This window comes from Triticum urartu, chromosome 7A (genome assembly GCF_056163025.1).
Source record: "Triticum urartu cultivar PI428250 chromosome 7A, HENAU_Tu73, whole genome shotgun sequence".
Lineage (NCBI taxonomy): Eukaryota > Viridiplantae > Streptophyta > Magnoliopsida > Poales > Poaceae > Triticum > Triticum urartu.
Genome location: NC_141879.1, coordinates 737,642,393 through 737,664,471, shown reverse-complemented (window position 1 = coordinate 737,664,471; position 22,079 = coordinate 737,642,393). Strand labels below are relative to the sequence as shown.

At 44.3% G+C, this 22,079-nt stretch overlaps 2 protein-coding genes and 1 pseudogene across 3 annotated transcripts; 1 reads left to right on the top strand and 2 right to left on the bottom strand.

Annotated features, from left to right (window-relative positions):
- The first annotated feature begins 1,580 nt into the window (after positions 1-1,580).
- Positions 1,581-10,110, top strand: LOC125520018 (Calcium-binding EF hand family protein). The gene is made up of 13 exons (XM_048684806.2): positions 1,581-1,871; positions 2,747-4,016; positions 4,674-4,892; positions 4,992-5,215; positions 5,707-5,781; positions 6,145-6,216; positions 6,631-6,729; positions 6,815-6,886; positions 6,977-7,091; positions 7,467-7,535; positions 7,634-7,946; positions 8,503-8,620; positions 8,710-10,110. The coding sequence occupies exons 1-13, from the start codon at positions 1,749-1,751 to the stop codon at positions 9,823-9,825; spliced, it is 3,885 nt and encodes a 1,294-aa protein (XP_048540763.2). The 5' UTR covers positions 1,581-1,748; the 3' UTR covers positions 9,826-10,110.
- A 1,045-nt stretch (positions 10,111-11,155) lies between these two features.
- On the bottom strand, positions 11,156-12,537 carry LOC125522514 (uncharacterized; annotated as a pseudogene).
- A 3,154-nt stretch (positions 12,538-15,691) lies between these two features.
- Positions 15,692-19,147, bottom strand: LOC125522933 (aquaporin NIP1-3). 2 transcript variants are annotated; one of them, XM_048687974.2, is made up of 4 exons: positions 18,844-19,147; positions 17,999-18,421; positions 17,837-17,898; positions 15,692-16,040 (listed from the first exon to the last, which is right to left on the bottom strand). In XM_048687974.2, the coding sequence occupies exons 1-4, from the start codon at positions 19,018-19,020 to the stop codon at positions 15,830-15,832; spliced, it is 873 nt and encodes a 290-aa protein (XP_048543931.2). In that variant the 5' UTR covers positions 19,021-19,147; the 3' UTR covers positions 15,692-15,829. The 2 variants fall into 2 exon arrangements, with proteins under 2 accessions (XP_048543931.2, XP_048543932.2); XM_048687975.2 differs by having other exon boundaries at positions 17,999-18,455; positions 18,844-18,982.
- Positions 19,148-22,079: the final 2,932 nt, after the last annotated feature.

Below are 22,079 nucleotides of genomic sequence, written 5' to 3'. Positions count from 1 at the left end.
ATAATGAAAACATGGCAACTTTAAAAAATGTTTTGTAAATAATGGAAAGTATAAGTAAAATGAATGTTAAAACAGAAAGTAACCATGTACAAGCATCTTGAAAATAGCATGAAATTTGACAAGGGAGAACATATGAGGTGACACCCGAACCTAACAGTCATGCGAGGATGTGTTCGCATATATTGCTACCACAACTACCGTCATCAACGAGTCCGACACACAGGTCATAAGGCTCGTCGACCTCTTCCCATCTAGCAAGAGGCCATGCCATCTTTCTTCCCCATCTTCTACCCCATCCCAGCACAAAAAAACCGCTCATCAACCCCTTCTTGCCTATGTTAAAAATGACATGTCTATTTAAAATCTTGCCGCTTGAAAGTCTACTTGCATGATAAAAAGTTGCCAGGAGAATACATATTTCTTGCCATGTTATAAAAAAGCCAATTCTGCCATTTATACTAAACCCACATACATAGTCCCAATACCCCATTGAAACCACTCAAATTGAAGGTTAAAAAACACCACAACCCTTGCTTTAAGACAACTAAATGAAGGGGAATCACGGGTTCAGAACACCGGAATTCCCGCAACCATGCTAGAAACACAACTAAAATGGCGGCTTGCACCTCCTCGTTGCAACGCAGGCACATATATGCGCATCACAGCGACATTGGCCTCTCACTCTCTCTTTCTCTCACTCTCTTCGAGCAAAAGGGGCAAATGGAAGACGACTCGTACCTCGCTGGCATGGATGACGAGGAGCAACTACGACGATGATGTAGATAGCGCTGACGCACGTACGAATCTCAACAGTCAGAGCCTTATGGACGCCACACTAGGAAGATGTGCATCTGTGGGGAGGAGGCAGCCCTGCGACAGAGCCAACCACACCAAAGGATGGAGAGGTCGCCACATCGTGCCGGGCACCAGTGAGGAGTGGCAGGGTACGGACCAGATCTTGAGCTCGTGGAAGAGACGTGGAATCGGAGCTCATGCGCGCGAAATGGAGAGCGGTGTGGTTTAGTCGCCGCCTTGCAACTTAATTTGGGGGATAAATGAATAGATGATGACATAAGCGAGTTAACCAGGGTAAAAAAGCGAAAGTGTTCACGCTTGAATTCAAGGGGGCAAACAATTAAGCCGTGTGTTTGCCATGCTGTCCCTGTCAAGATCCGTGTCCGGCATCTGACGGTCATCGCCGCATCGCACCAACGACGAGCCGGGCAAATCATTTAAATTTTACCAAATTATATGACCAACAAGGGTTAAGGGCCAGTTCTTTTGGGCGATTCTACCAGCTTCATCTTTTGGTGTGGTTGGCTGTGTCACCACTCCATATTTGGGCGTCTCCAGCTGGTAGAATCGCCCCCTTCCCCAGCTTCTCCCAGAATCACCACTCCATATTTTTTTTACAATCCTAGATAATTAAACCTTAACTAGATAGGATTAAATTATGATCGAACAAGGGTTAAATTTTGAGAAGCACAGTTAATTTTGGAGAAAGGCCCCTCAAACTCCAGCGAAATCCAACGGAGCCCCACCAACCCCCCTCCCAACTGATAATCTTTCTCTCTCTCGCTCTGTCGCGCATCTGACATTCCCCGTCACCACACCGCCCTCCACACACACAGCACCCGGGGCGCACCGCCGCCCCCCCGATCTCGCCGCCGCCGCCGCCGGCGACCCACCGCCCGCCGGGCCCGGCGCGTCTCCCGCGCCTCCTCCTCCGCCGGGGCGGGGCGCGCGCGATGGAGGCGGCCTTCGACGCCTACTTCCGCGCGGCGGATCTGGACCGCGACGGCCGGATCAGCGGCCAGGAGGCCGTCGCCTTCTTCAAGGGCTCCGGCCTCCCGCAGCCCGTCCTAGCTCAGGTACCCCCAGATCTCACCTCACACAACCACCTCTGCGTTTCCCCAATTCCACGCTGCTCGTCTCGGTTGCCGGCGATCTCGGCCCCTCGGACCGCCCCCCGGCTCGAATTGCCAACTCTTCGGCTTGGGGGCTCTGAGTCGAATCCGCCGCAGTTTGCAGCTCCCATTGGGCTGTCGGCGCCGAGATTTGGATGGCGGGGCTTGCTAGGCTCGTGCTTTGATCTGGCTGTGTGATTTGCTTGCTCTACAGCTTGCTGGCTACCGACTTTGGGAGGGGAGCAGCTAGCTAACTAGAAGCACACTGGTTTTACACGGCTTAGGAATTGGGAGCAACTGGGGTTTGGTATTTAGATTTTGAGCTACGAACTCGTTCGGGCGCTATGCTTCTGTGATCCTAACCGAGATTTAGCACAGTGCTCAGCTTAGTTATCTTTGTACTTCCCGCATTTCCTTGGAGAAGCTTGAGCTGTGATTTGGTCAATATCTGGTGCTCAAGTGCTAGCTGAAAGAAATGGACGTGGGTCAATGATTTCAGTTGTGCAATGAGTAGCAGCTTTTAGAACTTAGTCACAACTACCTATGGCAGGAAACAGTATGTTTTGATTATTAGAAAGTTGAGCCACACGTCCCAAAGTATATCTACTCGATCATGCTTCTTGTTAGCATTTCAAATACTGTACTTGCACAACTTACATCTCAATATTGGGTGAATAGACTTACCTAAAGTGATGAATTCAGTTGGAACAGATGATATGTGAAATGATGCTAAAGCTACTTACCTTGTACCTCCAGAGATGCTTGTCACTGTCTCATTGTGCATACTTGGCCTTTTGCCTACTGGTACTAATTGCCATTTGCTTCTTTTTCTGGCGCAGATCTGGACATATGCTGATAAAAATCGGACTGGGTTTCTTGGGCGTGAAGATTTTTTCAACTCGCTTAAACTAGTGACAGTTGCACAGAGTGGCCGACAGTTGACACCGGACATTGTTAAGTCAGCATTATTCGGTCCCGCTGCTGCAAAAATTCCTGCTCCCCGTATAAATATCCCAACCGCAGCTCCTCAGCCAAATAGTGTCACTAGCCCCCCGCAGCCGACTCAGGCATTAGGTCCTCGTCAACAGACTCCAGTTGTAAATGGATCACAGGGCCCTCCTGGTCCTGGATCATCATTGAATCCACAAGTACCCCAACCGGGTAATCTTGTTAGGCCGCCACAACCTCCAAGTGCAAACTCCCCACAAGTACCCCAACAGGGTCATCCTGTTAGGCCGCCACAACCTCGTGCAAACACCCCACAAGTACCCCAACCAGGTCATCCTGTTAGACCGCCACAACCTCCAAATGCAAACATCCCCCCTGCTCAGGGAATTGCGCCGAGGCCACCTGTAGGAGGTGGTCTAAGTGGGCTAAATCAGACTGGTTCAACGACGGCAAATCTATCCACCGATTGGTTCAGTGGCAAGAAAAGTGCAAGTCCATTGGGAGGTACTTCGCAAGCTCCAGTTAGAGGTGCTTCTCCACAGGTGAACCTTGGCACCGTGGGAATACCAACACAGAGTTCAACTCCTGCAGCCCAGACACCGGCTATTACGACATCTGTAAAGCCAAACCCAACAGATCTAAACATTCTGTCTTCACAACCAGCTGTTAATGACTCCAAGGCATTGGTTCCCTTAGGAAATGGATCGCCGTCCAACTCAAGTTTTGGGGTTGATCCTTTCTCTGCAACTCCACAACCAACGCAAAATTCATCTTTCCCCCATGTTTCAAATGGCTTGCCCGGTTCTACAGCCCTTGGCCCAGCTGCTGGACCTCATCACCCCCCTAAGCCAATGCCGCCTGGTCCTGTGCAGGGTATATCATCGTTGCCTTCTCATATTGGTCAGGTGCCACCAAACCAGCCAGCTCCTAAGCAAAACCAGTTTAATAGCATACCGAGCACTCCAGGACCACTGAGTGCTAACATCCCTGGTGGACAAATGCCTACAAATCAAAAACAGTTTCAGGCCCCATGGCCCAAGATCACTCAAGCAGATGTCAGGAAATATATGATTGTATTTATTAAGGTAGACAGAGATCGAGATGGGAAGATCACTGGTGAAGAGGCAAGGAATCTGTTTTTAAGTTGGAGGTTGCCAAGAGGTAGTGTTTCTTCCATGTATATTTACCATATTTCCCTCCTGATACTGTGAATGATGGACTGCGTTCTCTTTTTGTGTGCCTGTGAACTTGGTACATTCCATCTAAGCAAATAACTAGGTGATGATTATATGCATAGTGCAGCGTGCAAAAACATCGATCTGTTTATGTAAGTGCAAATTCTAGTTCGAAAAAGGCATCCTGCTTTTGCAGTCATTCCTTGACTTTTTTTTCGCCATGAAAATTGCCTTTCAGGCAACTAATTATTTTTTTACACTTTTTTTTTGCATTCCAGATACATTGGCTGTTGGTGCCATGCTACTGCTTGCTGTCGTTAGACATCTTTTGCATGTACTTATACCTATAAATATGTATTTATTTTATTAACCTACTCAGATATTTTCTTTTGCTACATGCAATTTGAATTGACATATTTGATCATGTATTATCCTAGCATCCATATCCTACTATTTCTTGATAGTGAAAGATGTGTTTTTGTATTTGCGTGACATTGTATTATTGGAGTTTAGTACTGTCTGTGTTTGTTAGCTTGTTTTCCCACTGAAAATTACCTCTGATGCTCAAATTCTCTCTGGACATTGGTTCTTTTTTATTTCCTGCCAATAAGTTTCTAAAATTTCTGCCCCTCTCCACTTATAGAGATCTTAAGGAAGGTGTGGGATTTGTCCGACCAGGATAAGGATGGGATGCTGTCTTTCAAGGAATTTTGTTTTGCTGTGTACTTAATGGAGAGGTTCCGAGAGCAGCGACCACTTCCTGATGTATTACCAGATGGTATTTGGGCGGAGGGAATTTCACTACCCTCTACTGGCCAGTTTGCAGAAAACCCTAGTGGCCCGGCTCCCCATCAAAGTGCTGGTATTTATCTAAAGAAACTGTTCTGTTCATTCTTTTGAGCACTAACTAATGAGAAAACCCCCTGTCACTGATCTGGTTTTTGTTGAATAATTGTTGTAGGGTTTGCAAGTAGAGCAATGCAAGGACCACATCCTGGAATGCCTCCTTCATCTGTGAAGCAACAACATAGAAGGCCTCTTCATTTTGATGACGATACTACGCCAACTGAACCACAAAAACCTAAGGTCCCAGCATTGGAGAAACATTTGGTTGGCCAGCTTAGCAAAGAGGAACAAAATGCACTCGAAGCGAAGTTCAAGGAAGCTTCAGATGCCGATAAAAAGGTATTTACTCATTACGCTTAATTAATGTTTTTTTTTGGAGTTTTCACATTTAAAATACTAGAAAAACAAAAGTAAATCCAAATTTATTTTGATTTGGCTCTCCTCAGTTGGGTTATTGTTCAATATTTTCCATTCCATAGTTCATGAGAAATTAAACTTGAAAAATTAAATTTCTGTAGCATATGGAGCATCTTTTTTCTCGAACAGCTCAGACATCACATACTTTTTGAATCTTATCATGGTAGTGCAGGTCATAACTAAGATGTTTAAACCAGAATATATATACATTAACACTATAGTAATTAAGTCATGTTCGGGTAAGTGTTTCACAGGTTTGAATTCATATTCTCATAGAATCATCGAAATGGTGATGCCATTAGACTTCTAGCTAAATTATCTTGGGGCAAAAATGCAATGTGGATTTGCAACATCATACACGCAATTAGGCTGTCCTGATGTGTAACATGATCATGTTTTAAATCTTTATGAAGGTTCAAGAGTTGGAAAAGGAAATACTGGATTCCAGGGAGAAGACTGATTACTATCGCACCAAGATGCAGGAGCTGGTAAGTACTCTATAGCAATATGCCAATATGCCTTACTATGTAAATGCAAACATATATTCTGAGTGCAAGAATTAGGTCCATCTATATTGAGAAGCATAACTGTTTGTATGTTTAGCGAGGTCTTTGTTGATTCAATTCTACTTGCATTTCCCATTCTACTCGTTTAGCTGTTGGTATAACATTTCCATTAAATGATGTGATGTTTTACAACTATAAGCTGCAGCATACTGTCCTATACCAGGTGGACATATTCATCTCTATCATTTAGCTATAATACTTGACACCTAATATCAGCTATTCATATTTGCAAGTTGTATGTGTTTATGTGATCATGTCTGACTTGATTTCTTTATTTTTCCCTAGATTCTCTACAAGAGTAGGTGTGATAACAGGTTTAATGAAGTCTCAGAAAGTATGTCTGCTGATAAGCGTGAGGTAATGTTTTCTGTAATCTTGATTAAGAAAATGAGCTATGCAATTCATTGTTCTGCCTTTCTGGTGTAATTTCTGAAGTGTGTACTGAAGCAAAAGATAACTACAATGTTGTACTGTACTTTTGTACTGTTGTATATTGTGATACATAACGTAGTACATGTGCAAGCCTCCAGTTATTGCATGCTCTTGGAACAACTCACAGTATCCAGCTTCTTGTTTTGGGGGAATTATAAGTGTATAGTAAAAGCCAGAAAGATAGTTTGATGCATTAATGTATCGTGAACTTTGTTTTATCTGTCATGTAATGTCTCTTGTTGTATTATGGGCTTATGGCATTTAATTAAATAATGGCAAAACTTTGTAGTTCTTATAACGATTTGCATAAATCTCACATTTGATCATTACTATATCCAGGTTCAATCCCTTTCGGCCAAATATGATGAGAGATGCAAGAAGGTTGGAGATGTGGCATCAAAGCTATCAATGGATGAGGCTACTTTCCGTGAGATCCAGGTATACTTGTGATTTTATCCCAGTTAATGATAAAAAATAGTCTTGATATCTGGACAGACCTCATTATTTCTCCTTTTGCTCACAGGCGAAGAAATTGGAAATTTATAATTCTATAGTTAAGCTGCAGAAAGGGGATGGAGATGATGAGAAGCTTCAGGTTGGCCTTCTGTTATCCAGTATCTTTCATGAATGTGACATCGTAATGTTATGAAACTATTGTCTGACGATCTTTTTACCTTGCTTACAGGAGCGGGCTAATCAGATACAATCTGAACTTGAGGAGCTAGTGAAATCTTTAAATGAACAGTGCAAGAGATATGGACTGAGAGCTAAGCCAACTACTTTAGTGGAGCTTCCTTTTGGTATGTGCTATTATCGTGTTTAAATTATATTTTAACATAAGTTTCCATGTTAGTAAGTGTTTTTTCTCTTACTGGTTTTGTTATCTTGTTTAAATTAATCTTGTACCTTGATTTTCAGTTTGTCTGGTATGAATTGAGCTAGAATGAATGCTAGTTCATTCTGCCCACTGCCCAGTATCATAATATCTCTGTTAACGAAAGCAATCTTTAATGCTTCTAGTTTGTCTATTGCATCAGATAGAATGTGACATTCATCACAAACCAGTTTTGCTGCTAACTTGACTTGCTCTTCATTTTCAACGGGCATTGTACTATTTGTGTTGCTTGGTTGCCTTACAGAATAATGAATGATTTACTTTCCCATCTCATTTTTAGGTTGGCAACCTGGAATACAAGAGACAGCTGCTGTTTGGGATGAAGAATGGGATAGATTTGCAGAAGATGGTATGCTAGCTTGATTATATTATCATTTCCTTTATTTGATGTGTTACTTTAGAGCATTTGTAGATTTGAATCATCATATTCTGCTTATTTTTCTCCAGGGTTCTCTATAATCAAGGAACTCACGGTAGAAGTGGAGCCTCCTGCTGTAAAAGAAAGTCATCCTACTGTTGAAGATGGCAAAGTTTCTAGCAATGGGGTATCGACAGCTACATCAACAGAGAAAGAAGACAGCAAGACTGATAAAACTGCTGCTGCTGAGCAGACTGTAGAACCTGAAGCAACTGGTTCCAACGGCAAAGCAGAATTAGCCAAAAATCCTCCAGTTAGTCCTGCAAAGAAGGCAAAGGATGGGCATACTAATGAACCATCGGGAACAAATGCTGACTCACCACGTGCTGCTGATAGTATCAGGTATAAATTCCATCTCTATTTCCATTTTACATGAAATATACACCTGGCTCTTGCTAAAAACAAGCACAGCCATTTGTTTCTGCAAATCATTTATTTGATCAAAACAAGCGTAAGCTCTCATGTCAATTTTGTTGGTGCCTAAAGGTCACAAGTTTGAGGCTGAAGTTATGTTATGAAGACCAGTTGCATCTGCTATAAATTTAACCTTGCATGTGCTCCCCTTTACCTAATATTGTTAATGGAACTGAAATAAGCCAATTCAAACCTTGAAAACATGTGCTGCTTGATGTAATATACAAAACATTAACAACATGCACGAGACTCCTTTGTGCTCAGACATGCATCCTCTCAATGAAATACTCCCTCCGTTCCTAAATATAAGAGCAAAATGAGTGAATCTACACTCTAAAATATGTCTATATACATCCGTATGTAGTTTGTATTGAAATCTCAAAAAGGCCTTATATTTAGAAACGGAGGGAGTAATACTTTGATAAACACCTTTGTTGTTTATTTTTACAAAAAAATACTTCTTATTGCATGGTAAATTTGACAGCAACGATGGAGCATCTGATTCCCCTGTTCGTGGAGATAAAGCCAATAACAGACATTCTTGGGGCCCATCTTTTGATCATGGTGATGATAATGACTCCCTATGGAACTTCGGAGATAAGGTCAAGCTCTCTTCATGCTTTCCGTGGCATCGTGTCATGTTGTATAAATATTTTCTATGTAGCACTGAACTCTGCAATCTGTTTTGCAGGATGGTGAGAATGGTGATTCAGATCTATTCTTTGGGCCAGGAGGTCTTCCCCCCATAAGGACAGGGGGTTCTACATCTGCTAGTGCTTTTGTCAAGGAGCAGAAACCGATGTTTGATTCTGTCCCAGGCACTCCAATGGAGAAGCCGTTCTTTGATTCTGTCCCAGGCACGCCGCTGCAGAAATCCGTCTTTGATTATTCCGTCCCTAGCACACCGATGCAGAATTCATCCTTCGACTACTCTGTTCCAAGTACACCGATGCAGAAGTCGCTCTTCGACTCTTCTGTTCCAAGTACACCGATGCAAAGATCACTCTTTGATTCTTCTGTGCCCAGCACGCCGATGCAGAAATCACTGTTTGATTCTTCTGTTCCAAGCACACCAATGGGGAATTCATTCTACGACTCTTTCCCGAGCACCCCAATGCAGGGTTCACTCTTTGATTCTGGTCCAGGCAGAGTGGAATCTCCTACAGCCGGGAGCACCTATGGCGGCGGGCAGCAGAAGGGATTCTTTGACTCTTCCGTTCCCAGCACGCCGATGTACAACTCCAGCTTCTCGCCAAGGTACAGCGAAGCAGGGGACGATAGCTCGTTCGACACCTTCTCCCAGATGGACTCCTTTGGCGCGAAAGATAGCAGTTCGTTCGGGCAGCCGCGTGACAGCTTCTCACGGTTTGATTCCTTCGGGAGCAGCGCCGAGCTTGGCAGCGGCAACGACACATTCGGGAGGTTTGACTCTTTCAGCAGCAATGCTGATCAAGGCGGTGGCAGCAGCTTCATGAGGTATGATTCCATGAGCAGCAATGCCGACCAAGGCGGTGGTAACAACAGCTTCATGAGGTACGACTCCATGAGCAGCAATGCTGAGCAGGGCAGCGGTGGCAACAACAGTAGCAGCTTTATGAGGTACGACTCCATGAGCAGCAACGCCGACCATGACAGAAGCAACGTGTTTGCGAGGTTTGACTCGATGAAGAGCACTGACTCCCATGACCAGGGCTACTCCTTCGACGATGACGACCCTTTCGGCACCGGGCCCTTCAAGCCGTCCAAGCCGTCGACGGAGACCTCCAGCCCGACGAGACATGGGACCGACAAGTGGAGCGCGTTTTGACAGGCACCTGTATTATATAGAGGTCATGATGTGTGTGTTTGTGCACCTTACTGCATATATATATACACGTACAAGGAAGGGCAAGACATTTTTGCTTGGGAGGAGAGGGAGCTTGCTTGTGTGTTTGCTTTGCGTTTGTTGCTGTTTATACCTAGGGTCGGGTCGGATCGGATGTTGGTTCAATTGCACATGTTTGGCTGGGATGAATCGTGCTTATAAACATTCTTTATACCTTGTATTGTACAAGTTATCGTCAGTCGGTCACTTTCAGTGGATATTGGAAAATTTCCGAGCTTTTTCTGTCCCATGTTTTTGTAGCATTGCTTTTGTTTCCTTTCATTCTTTCTTCCTTGTGTACGTCTGCTCTTCACTCAGAACTTTGCTTGCTGTGAGCTGAAGTATTTGGCTAGTGACTAGTGATCATGTAATCTGTCAATATAGAAATTTATGAGATCACTTTTTACGATGTTTTTGGATTCTTTTTGCAACGATTGTTTTGGAATCTGGGGTCATGTTTTGCTTGCTCCCTCCTTGGGTGAGTCCTCGGTTATCAGAATCAGCTGATGGTTTACCGCCACTTTTTTCTGTGGCTATGGTTGTTGTATCCTCGTATATCTTCTTACGACAATGATATGGTTCTATGATATGATCCTGGCACATCGGATTTTCGTAAACCGTTTACTAATTTGTTCAAGTTGACTGCACTTGCGCGTATGACAAGACCATGATCAGTTCCATGGATGAAAACCTGAAAGGCTTTGCTGTCCACCGATCATTTTCAGATCTGCCTGGTCGTGCCGAAAATCGCGGAGCTCCAGTTTGAGTGCATAGATACAACAATCAAGACGAAAATCGCGGAGCTCCAGTTTGAGTGCATAGATACAACAATCAAGACGGCACAATCGTATCACCATCGAAACTCGCTGGATTTCCCAAAATGAAGAGAAATGTGGCCCACTGACACGCCATGTAATCAAGTTACAAACCTTCCATCCAGAGAAAGATGACCTCTTCAACAAGTTTCTGTCCACACCAAAAAGGCAAAAAAGAAGCAGGAAACAAAAGGCTCTTGCAAGGTACAACCAAATAACAAGCTGGTGAAACTTGCGAGTTACAACCAAATTGCACACTGGATAGTAGAAAACAAACAGCCTATGGAAGAGATACCTAATAACATTCCAGCAGCAAGAAAATGCTTTCGCTCAAAGGGCACGACCAAGAGCGAATCGCCCATCCGAACGATGTCATCTGTGCATCTTAACCATGCCAAAACTAAAGTAAATTGGGGAGGCAGGGAGGAACAATTATAAATAGGCAGTTCTAGGTAATACCATAGGTCGATACTCCATAATTCGGAAGCTTAACAAGATGATCAAGACATCATAGCAAGCACCGAATGTTTGACTGGCAGTACAAGTAAGAAGAGCCAGGAACAAACGGCATGCTCTCAATCCAAGGGAAAAGCAGACCAGGAGCCATGGTCATTCAGGAGAATGGAGGCTCCTCAATCCTCATCTTTTTCTTGCATCGCATCATGGCCTGGAATCGGAACAATGCTCTCCTGGAGGCGGTGGTGAGTAAGCAACATGCAGTAGTGGCTCTTTCCAATGTGCACAATGCCTAAGAACTTGCCATCAACATCGCAGCGCAACACATGTTTTCTGTTAAACATGATCAACAACTCTCGCTTGTTAAGCACAGCCATATCGTTCAACAACCGCACCGTGGAATCAGATGATATTCTCGGTTTCTTTTTGGAAGAAGCCGAACAAAATTTTCTTGACATGTCAATCCGGTACTCAAAAGCCCATGTTCCAGCCTCATAATCCTGCATCACCCAGACATCCATAGAAGTGGACTTGGGGGGTCGAGCCGCCCCAGAAAGCAAGTGTCCCCTCCATGTCGAACAACTTCCTACAATGGTACGGCTGAGTGGGACCGCGCATCCATCGGAATGACTCTGATTCCGTGTCGAACACAATAATCTCTCCGCCGCCTACCATAACATCACTGGCGCTATAAGGACGCCAGTGGAGGCTGCCGCGGTGGTGGACCGGTGGTGAACAGTCGGATGAAAAGCGTAGCTTGTTCAGTAGCTTCTGTGCCGTAGAAGGCGATGAGACCGTCGGCATGCTGACTCTGACATGCCTCGGCTTGTCGGAGGATCCCACTGTGACAATGTATAAGCTGGATTTAGACAAGTCAAGTGACTGTGAGACCCAGAGCACCCTATATTCTCCGGTTGAATGGTGGCAGTAGAAACCGGCTATGGTGTTGTCTTGCCTCTGAGGCTGCGGCAGGAGAGCACGCTTGCGGATGACTGGGTTGCAGATGTAGAACTGGCATCCCCGAGAGACGATGAGGAAGCTATCACACGTGCCTCTGAGGCAATTCTGGGAACGGTGCTCGGAGCCTGGGAGGAAGGGCCAGAGTTGTTGATGGGAGGCTCCGGCACCGGCTTCTAGAGAAACAACGACGAGGCTGGCGGGCCGCCCGTGCCCGTCGACGATGGGGAGCGACGGCTGGCGGCGGCGGTGCTCGAGCACGAATGCAGGCGTGGACGTCGCGCTGCGCCACGACGTGCCGACGTCCTTGGACGGCAGCCTGATGAGTATCTTGTCAATGATCTCCTCCGGCAGATACTCGAGCAGGGTCGCGCCTCTCGTGCCCGGCATCGCAGTGCTCCGTCGAGCAGCTGAAATCAAGAAGACAAGCAAGCACAAATTGTTACTAGCTCGCAACTGATTGTAGTCACACATTTGACAGTGCAACGTGAATGCACTTGTTTGATTGTGAATGCAATTGATTCTGCATTGTGTTGCGGTAAAAAGTGCTGAGAAGCTTCTCAGCTGCAGTTGGAAAGAAGAAATGGAGAGTGCATTGGGTGCCTTTCTGCTGCCGAGTTGCCCTGTATTGTAGTATTCCTCAGTTGCTCTGTTTGTGTGTGTGTGTGCGCGTGCGCCACAACTGAACCACCTCGCGGCGAAAAGTGAGACGAGGACGGGTTGGTTTACCCTCAGCGGCCATCACCATAGAGTACACGAAGGACGGGATTACCCTCACCGCGAGTGTGCGTTCGGCCGCCTCTGATTGATCTGAGCGTAGGACTGCTGCAGAAGGGGACGCACCGGAGAAGAGAGAGAGAGAGAGACGGCGGGCAGCTCACCTGCGTCGCGGAAGAAGGCGGCGGAGAAGGGTGTCTTTCGTTGTACCTGGTTTCACGTTTTTCAATGGAAAATGGTGGAGCCGGGGGGGTGTTTTCTGCCCTCCTGTTACTCTAAAAAAAAGAAGGCGGCGGAGAAGGTCAAGGTGGCGAGCTGGACCGATACTGGATTTTCCTCCCGTGCATGGTCCTCTGTACAATACCACGTATACTCTGTGAGATACACCTAATAATTGTCCTAGAGCATTAATGGTGGAATAGTGATACATGCAACAGTCATCCCCTGTGCGTAATCAATTATCCATACAAAAGCCAACATTTTATTTTCTTGTGAGATATTCATTCGTTGATAATCTTTTGAATAAATACCTCATTTTAAAATCTTCTTATATATCTGAATTCTTGACAACGTGCCCTTTAAAACAAGATCAATCATGAACATATTTTCATATAGTAGCCTGTTGTGAACAGGAAAAAAGAAAAAGAAGGACGCATGCATGGCATAAAGTGGATTGATAACTGATGTGGTGATATGAGGCTATTAATGCGAATGGTAGATACCAGCTACACGTATACGAGGAAGGCTACTTGCATGCACGGATCGCCAGCAGAACCAACGACGCATGGGAGAATAGATTTTCTCGAGCTGGACCCCCTTCTCTTCTTCCCTTCCCTTGGTGGGAGCTCGAGTGAGTGAGTGAGGACGGGGAATTTCCGGACATGGACCATTTTTTCTGCTTTGGTCTCCCCTCCCAACTGGGCCCAGTAAATCATCCGGCCGGCCCCAAGCTCCCTCAAGGCCCAAGCTATCCGGGCTGTGAGATGTAGCACGTTTGGGCCAGCCTATTAGCGAGTTTTGCTCGCTCGGTCTCTGCCTTCGCTCCAGGGAAGTGACTAGCTTCGGACTCGCTGAAGGGCGAGCGAGCTGGGCCTTCAAATACTCGCTCAGCAAGTATTTGAAAAAAAATGTTGACAAGTGTTTGAAAAATGTTGATCATGTATTTCAAAAATATTGAACAAGAATTTGTAAAAACGTTGATCATGCATACGAGAATGTTGAACAGGTATTTATGTTTCCTAAAAATGTGTATAGAAAAAATGTTCACCATGTATTAAAAGATGTTAAATTTGCATTGGAAAAATGTTAGACATGTATTAGAAAAATTTTGTTCACATATAAATTTTTTTTAGAATAAATACCAAAAGAACAAAGAAAACCAAAAAGAAACAAAAGAACCAAAGAAAAATGAAAATGAAAATAAAACCGAAGAAACAAATGCATAAAAAATGAAAAAAACGAAAAAATGCATTGGAAACCAAGAAAGAAACAAAAAACCGAAGAAAGGAAAATGCGTAAGAAAAGGAAAACCGATAAAAACAATGAAAGAAACAAAGTAAAACAAAAAAAATGGAGAAGAAATAAGAAAACCAAAGAAAAAATAGGAAAAAGAAAAAACCAGGAGAAAACCGAGTAAAAATAAGGAAAAAGAAAGAAAGAAAAGTAAAAACAGGAAAAAAGTAAATAGGGTAAAACCCAGCTTATTTTCCTTCTAGTAGGACGCGCTCTACACAGTGAACAACAATTTGTGTTTAGTGTACTGGCTCCCCGCTCTGGGAAGCAACTAGTTGATCCTAGGATCGATCCCTCGCTAGCACCATCCATTGGGAAGTAACGCACATTGGAGTCACTCAACATGAGACTTCCCTCTCGTCTTGCTTAATGCAAGATGTAAACGCTAAGTGGAAGTGACGCACATTGGAGTGGCTCAACGCGAGACTTACCTTTCGTCTCGCTTAATTCGAGATATAAACGCTGCAGGGAAATGACGCACATTGGAGTTGAGCTTGAAGGTGTCGTGGTTGTAATTTTCTTTCTTGGCTGTAGGAGCGTCCTCCCAGTCGTCAGTATTGGGCCGGCCAAACTTCCTAGTTAGTCCCCCTTTTTAATGTTCATTTATACATTTTTTTGGCCGGCGCTCCTATAGCAAGACCTTGATTGTGCATAGGCTAGCGTTCTGCTATTTTTTCAGTTTTGTCAGGTCACTGCCTATGTGGATTGTACTGATCTTTACTATATGAATAAGACACATATTACCATGGAAAACAAATACATATTTAACATTTTTTTTATAATGTTACACACATTCTTTTGAAGCGCGTGACATTTTTTTTACTCTTTCTTTCTGAATGCTATAAATACTCTTTAAAACTATGGTAATTTTTTTTACACCAGGTTAACATTTTTGAATTTTTTTACACCGCGTTAGCATATATAAAAATTATTTTAGATGCATATGAAAAATTGTACACTGATTATGCAACAATGTAGATATCAAACATATATTTGAAAAAAAAATCTTGATCATGTATTTAGAAAATGTTAAGCATGTATAAGAAAATGTTGTTGATGCATACAAAATATATACAATGTGTATGAAAAAGATTGGACATGTGTTAAGAACCCCAAAAAAAGAAATAAAGAAAACCTAAGAAAAAAAAGGGAAAACCTAAGAAAACTGATGCAAAAAATGTGAAAACCCTGGTAAAAAGCATAGAAATGATATCGCGTGCGGCTATTGTATTGTGCCAGCCCCATAGTGCCTACAACGCGGCTAGAGTACAATCCACAGGGCGCGTGCGATGCAATAGTTACAGTCAACATGGCGTGCCCATTTCTTTCTTAGAGAGAAAATCGTCACAGTGTAAGCATCAACGTTTCATCAATTTACAGTGCGGTCGGAGAATTACAAGAACATTTCATCAACACTCACTACCAACAAGCAACAACACTGTGAAAGCATCAACACTCACTACCTACAAGCAATAACAATGTGAAAACAACTAGCTCATCCTTGCACTTCGCAAGAAGGACCCAGTCCTGGTGATCTCTCGCAGTGGCTTATTGGTAAACCGTATGAGGTTGTAAGCCCACGCGCCTGAAACGGCGCCGCTAACAGGCCCGATGATGTAGACCCAAATGCCGGTGTAGCGGCCGAGGACCATCGCTGGACCGATGGTTCTAGCAGGGTTCATGGATGCTCCTGATATAGGCCTGCACATCACAGTCCGTGTTCGAAAAATTATTACTTTCTTAATATAATTGAATGACAAAAATCAGTCTGAGATATTTTAGTACTAGGTTCTTTTCACGAAACACAGTGGTATATTGCAATAAAATATTACAAAATTTCAACCGCTTCTATGCAACAGTTAATGCTTAGTGTTTTCTTTCCAAATGTTGATAAACCAGCACATTATCATGAAAACTACTTGCATATCACTATTTTAAAGATATTTATAGCCTAAAATCTACATTTTTAACCACTATCGAGTGTCAACGTTTAGCTGGTTTTAAGGGGAAAACCCTTTTACCATGTACTTCAACCTTATTCCGATGCAGAGGCGGCGAAGACAACCCCATACTACATAGACCATGGCCGGGTCGGACATTATACTCCAACACTCCCCCTCATGTCTATGCTCCTTTGGAGCTATATGACGTGGGCAGCGGAAGCGGGGGCAGGCCGCAATTATTTATTGCGTTTACTGGGGTTTAAACCCTGAACCGGTTGGTTGTAAGTTTATGCACCTAACCAGTTTATCCATCAGACCGATATGGAAGAGACTAGGCAGCACATTATACGTCAATAGGACATATACTAGGTTTTCTAAGAAAATACCAATCTACAGGCACGCCCACTTGTTAGGCCATGTGGATGCTGACCCAATCAACACATTGATCCCAATATCCCACGCCACACAAATATTTAAAAACAATTACATGAATTCTCTTAAATAAAAGACACATACCCCCACAGTTTTCAAGTTAATTTTACTTGTTCTCAAAATCAACAGATATAACTAGCTAATTGTCAATGCATTGCAACAAGGTCATACATATTCTAGTGGTTCAACATCAGTCATGTTCGAAATAAACCTTACACCCGCTACATTCTAATGAAGGAAGTGATTTAATTTGATTGAGTTAATCAAAATATTTGATTTGATTGCCCGTGTCCAACATATAGCTAGAATGTTTTTACTGAATTTGATTGATTTAATGCAATTACCTCACACCCGCCAAAGGTGGCGCTGCAAAAGATTTTATTTGATTTGATTAGCTAATGCATGAGTGGGGGAGGGGAGGCTTCACCAACAGGCATATGACCACAACTCTCTTCAATAGTAGAGACGATTTAAATTGTGTACACCAAAATTTTCTAATTCCAGATTGTAATTTATGGTTAGTTAATGCAACTTAAAGATCCTTTTTAATTGTACTTCCACATTGCAATTTTGAATATTTTCAGTGTTGTTTCACCTAATAAAATCCATTTCCTTTGTACACAATCAGATTAACACTAAAATGATATGTGATACGGTGATTGCATACAAAACTCACTAAACTTTTAGCACACCAATGAACAAAAACGGCAGACGTACAATAGCGGGCTAACCTACTATTATATTTATGCGGCAATTATCTAATTCTACGTTGCGGTTCCAAATAGTCCCAGTATCGTTTGACATGGCATCTGAGTTGTTCGCCACATGGGCATGGCATCTGGTGGGACACCACGCTGGTTTGTGGAGTATTTGAAACGGGTAAACCATGAACATGCAACCAAGTTTGTTGTGCAAATAATTTTTCTTTTGGGTAAATCATCGATTAATTGTTCACACCAGGAGATAACTAGAGGCTAAAAGCACCATATGTGTAAGAAAGGAACCCATGAATATGTTTCAATCAATCCTCTACACAAATAACATGTTTCAATCAAAAGATGACTTTGCTGACAACCAAAGTCCAAAAATGGCGAGTAAAATAGAGCAGTTATCGTGGAATACCCGGCAAAGAGCACGTTTAGTAGCACGGTAGCTCCAACGGCCAGACCGGCAAGCTCACCAATCTGCTTGGAGTGAGAGGGGAAAATTAATGGTGGTGCGAACCAATTCATATAATTGAGCAGAAAACTAAATCAATCAATGGCTAGGGCAAGGATTACTTACGGCTCTGTTGTCGGTGGCGACTCCGGAGACGATGAACATGAGGTAGAAGGTGATGATGAACTCGAGCACCAGCGACTGGACGTCCGACCCGGACGGCACCGTCCCGAAGAAGTGCTCCGGCTCGCCCCCGAACAGCAGCCGCAGCGTGATGCTCGCCGCCGTCGACCCAAGCACCTGGGCCGCCGCGTAGGCCGGAACCTGCCTCCACGGGAACCGGCCGCAGGTGGCGAAGGCGAACGTGACGGCGGGGTTGAAGTGGGCCCCGGATATGTGGCCGACCGAGTAGACCATGACCATGACGGCCAGGCCCCAGGTGATGCAGATGCCCGGGAACGTCACCGTGCCGGCCGTCCTCTTGTTCACGGCCACCGCCGCGCAGCCGGCGAAGATGAGGAAGTAGGTGCCGAAGATCTCGGCCAGGATCTGCATGCGCCCATGATCCAAGAATGAATGTCGCCTTCAGATGGATAGATAGATTATTTGCTCGCTTGTCCAAGTTGCCCAGAGGCTCAGAATAAACCAGTACCAGTAGGCGACACTTTCAAACCCAAACAACTGGTCCTTTGGAATTTTGCTTTAGCCGCAACGTTACAATATTGCTGCGTTTGGATATTGCAGCGTGGAAAGCTGTCGTGTTTGTCCATTTGTTTGACTCTTCTAGTGTTTGAACTTTGCCCTGTTTTTCTCTCTTACCTCAGCTATGGCGTTCACGACAGCTGCAACTACTTTGTGCTGGATGGATAATCATGCTTGCCCGGACCGCATAAGGATTCTCAGAAACGAAAACAAGAATAAAAATCCGTGGATGAAAAACAATCCATGGTTGCATACGCAAACATACATACCTTCTGCACGAACTGGACGGAGAGCATGGGCTGATTGCTGGTGCTGCTCAGAGCTTGCTCCCCTGAATTCTCGCACCCTGCTGGTTGATTCACTCCTCCTCTTCCTTCCTCCAAAGCTCCGGTGAGGTCCTGGTCTTGCAGGCCATTAGCTCCAGCTCCATGCTCTCCTCCTGCCATGCGCACGTCTTCAGCTCTCCTCCAACCTCCCGCTCCGCTCTGCCCCTCTCTCTCTGTGTCTCTTTTGTTTCAATACGCTGGCTTCTGCTATTTATGGGTTCCAGGCTCCCATCCTCCAGCTAGACAGCGAGGTCCACGTGTTCTAGCAAATGTTATCTTGTGATTTCTTGCGTTGACCACCGAATCACGAACCCTCCTAATGCCCGGAGACGGTAGCTACGAAGTTTCTTTGAAGAATGCATATGATGTCCGTGTCTCATATGTGTCACAAACAAAACGGGCCAAATAGGAGGATCATCGTACCATAAAGTAGACTAGTCCATGTGCTTTACCGGGATGTTCACGGCATCCAGGATGCTCCTCGATCGCTTCACGGAAAAGTGTAAATCAGAAACAAGTGGTGCGTTCCTTTGTGTTCCCTTCTATCTGTCCATTTCGATTTGGTGCCGAACGGAATTCGCCGCTCTATTTTAGTAGGGAGGATAGGATTGTAACGTTGATGCTTACATTTGGTCCCTGCAATAGATGGTACTGGTGGAGCAGGATAAAATTATCTTATGGGGCGCAACGTTCATGCTTATCGCTTTCAGATTATCCTTCTCCACCGAATCTGATCTACAGTATTTCAGAATCAATCAGACCTTGGCTGCAACGTTGGCGTTTTTTAAAAAAAAAATCTTTTTTACGAATGTGCAACGTTGCCGTTGCTCGTGCAATTATATGCTCCAGTGTTTGACCTTCTACGCGTTTTGGTGGAATATACACCACGTGTGCAGATCTTACAAAGAACGAGAAAATGGAATCAAGTTTGCTTAGCTCGTCGGCAGTTTTGTATTCTCTCAAGCAGTTTGGCGAATGGTGATGTAGCTATCACAAAGTGGGAACACAAAGTGTGAACTGCCTGCGCAATTGGCCGGAAGGAGCGAAAACCAATTTCAAGCACTCGTATTAGCCTGCTTCACATTTTTCTCTTTTATTTGCTCATTGGCAAAAAAATAATCGATAAATGATGCATTTTATTAACTCGTTTTTTTGACAAAGGGTGAGTTTTATTGGATTAAAATGAAGCATCAAGAGACTACAAACATAATATGCACACACCTGGCCTCTGCGTAGGGATGCACACAACCAATGCAAACACATGCACAAAAAACACACTGGGAAATAGCAAGTTGTATAAGACCAAAGCTATGCGTCGGCGAGACAAAAAGAAAAAAAAACCCAAAGCAACCTCTTCAAGTCATACTGCGCCAGCATCGGGACGCAGATCTGCTATGCCTCAGTGGCTCACCCAAGGAGCAACGACCAGACCGACACTAGTAGAAAACAGGGCTTCGGTTGGGGCCTAGCCAGCCCATTAGTCCCGGTTCTGTCACGAACCGGAACCCATGGGGGCATACGTCCCGGTTCGTGCGCCCACGGGGCCGGCCGGGCCTCGGGAGGCATTTGTCCCGGTTCGTGTGGACCCATTTGTTCCAGTTCTAGGCACGAATCGGCCATTGGTCCCGGTTCGTGCCTAGAACCGGGACAGATGATGGGCCTTTAGTCCCGGTTCCAGCCACGAACCGGGACCAATGAGTTGCCTATATATACCCCATCGCCGCAGCAGAGCACTCCACAGTGCTCTGTTTTTTCTCGCTCGAGGGGAGAGCTTTGTGGTGCTCTAGCTCACCTCCTATGCACATGAGGTGTTTAATGAAATGCCCGAGCCACACCAGTTAAGCTTTCTCCTCTCGAAGCTCGACCTCCAAGCTTCATTTTCCCCGAGATTTGTCTAGGTTTACCGGCTCGTCACGTCCCATCCCCGTCTTCACCGCCGTCGATCGCCCGCGCCAATCTTGTCGCCGGCACCACCCTGGTGAAGTGGTGAGCCTCTTGTTCTTATCTTCTTTTTGAAAGGAAAAAAATTCTTACTTTAGATAGGTACTTGTCTAATTTTCTTACTTTTATTATTGCTTGTTATTATATAGTGCGATGGTTTTGGTATCCGCCCCCGTCGGCCCTCGTCCTGTCTATGATTCGGATGTGGTATATATTACCTTTTATAACTATTTGGTTCATTTATTGTTTATGACAATTATGCCGATCAACGTGACATAGATTTTATTTATCTAGGAGGTATGTGAACCGGAAATTCCAACCGACCCTATTGTCGAGAGGTTAAATTTAGTTGAAGGAGAAAACAATTACTTGAAGGAAAAAATAAAAAAAATTGAGGAGGAGAAGATGATATTGGAGTTGCATGTTACGGATGTCGTCGATGATCACAAGATCAAGATGGACGCAATGCGTTTGAAGATTAGAAAGATTAGAAAATATGCCATTCATACCGAGGCTTGGTATCATTATGCCGTTGGATCAATTGTTACCTTGGTTGCGATTATGATCGCATTTGTTGTTGCATTGAAATGTTTTACATAGTTTCAATGTATGGTTTAGTTAGATGCTCTGAAGAGCTATATGCTGTTCAATGAGAACTATGTATGTACTTTGGTTTTAATGTGATGATGAACTTCTATTAATTTGGTCACTTATCTATCCATGATGTTCTGTAATGGTTTTTGACATATTTAATTATATATAATGCACGCAGATGAACCGGCAATGGATGTACGGTGACAGACACACCTCCGAGTACGTTAAGGGCGTACATAATTTTCTTGAAGTGGCTGAGGCAAACAAGCAAAATGGTTTTATGTGCTGTCCATGCCCTATATGTGGGAATACGAAGTCTTACTCTGACCGGAAAATCCTTCACAGTCACCTGCTTTATAAGGGTTTCATGCCACGCTATAATGTCACAGAGAAATAGGGGTTATGATGGAAGACAACGAAGAGGAAGAGGACGATGACAACTATGTGCCCCCGGAATACGGTGATGCTGCAACGGGGGAAGCTGCTGAAGATCAAGAGGAACCAGACAATATTGTGCCCGATGATGATCTCCGCCGGGTCATTGTTGATGCGAAAGTCAAAAGGAGAAGCTGAAGTTCGATCGCATGCATTGAGGATCACAAAAAAGAGTCGTACCGTACTAGAATTGCTACAGTGGAAGGCAG

Bases quoted from the DNA above. Each gene is read 5' to 3' on its own strand.
- LOC125520018 (XM_048684806.2), top strand. From the start codon at position 1,749: ATGGAGGCGGCCTTCGACGCCTACTTCCGCGCGGCGGATCTGGACCGC. The intron at 4,017-4,673 runs GTAGTGTTTCTT...CTCCACTTATAG, and splicing joins AAGTTGGAGGTTGCCAAGAG to AGATCTTAAGGAAGGTGTGG. The intron at 5,216-5,706 runs GTATTTACTCAT...ATCTTTATGAAG, and splicing joins CTTCAGATGCCGATAAAAAG to GTTCAAGAGTTGGAAAAGGA.
- LOC125522933 (XM_048687974.2), bottom strand. From the start codon at position 19,020: ATGGCAGGAGGAGAGCATGGAGCTGGAGCTAATGGCCTGCAAGACCAG. The intron at 18,422-18,843 runs GTATGTATGTTT...GGGCGCATGCAG, and splicing joins CCGTCCAGTTCGTGCAGAAG to ATCCTGGCCGAGATCTTCGG. The intron at 16,041-17,836 runs GTATTCCACGAT...TGTGATGTGCAG, and splicing joins CTAAACGTGCTCTTTGCCGG to GCCTATATCAGGAGCATCCA.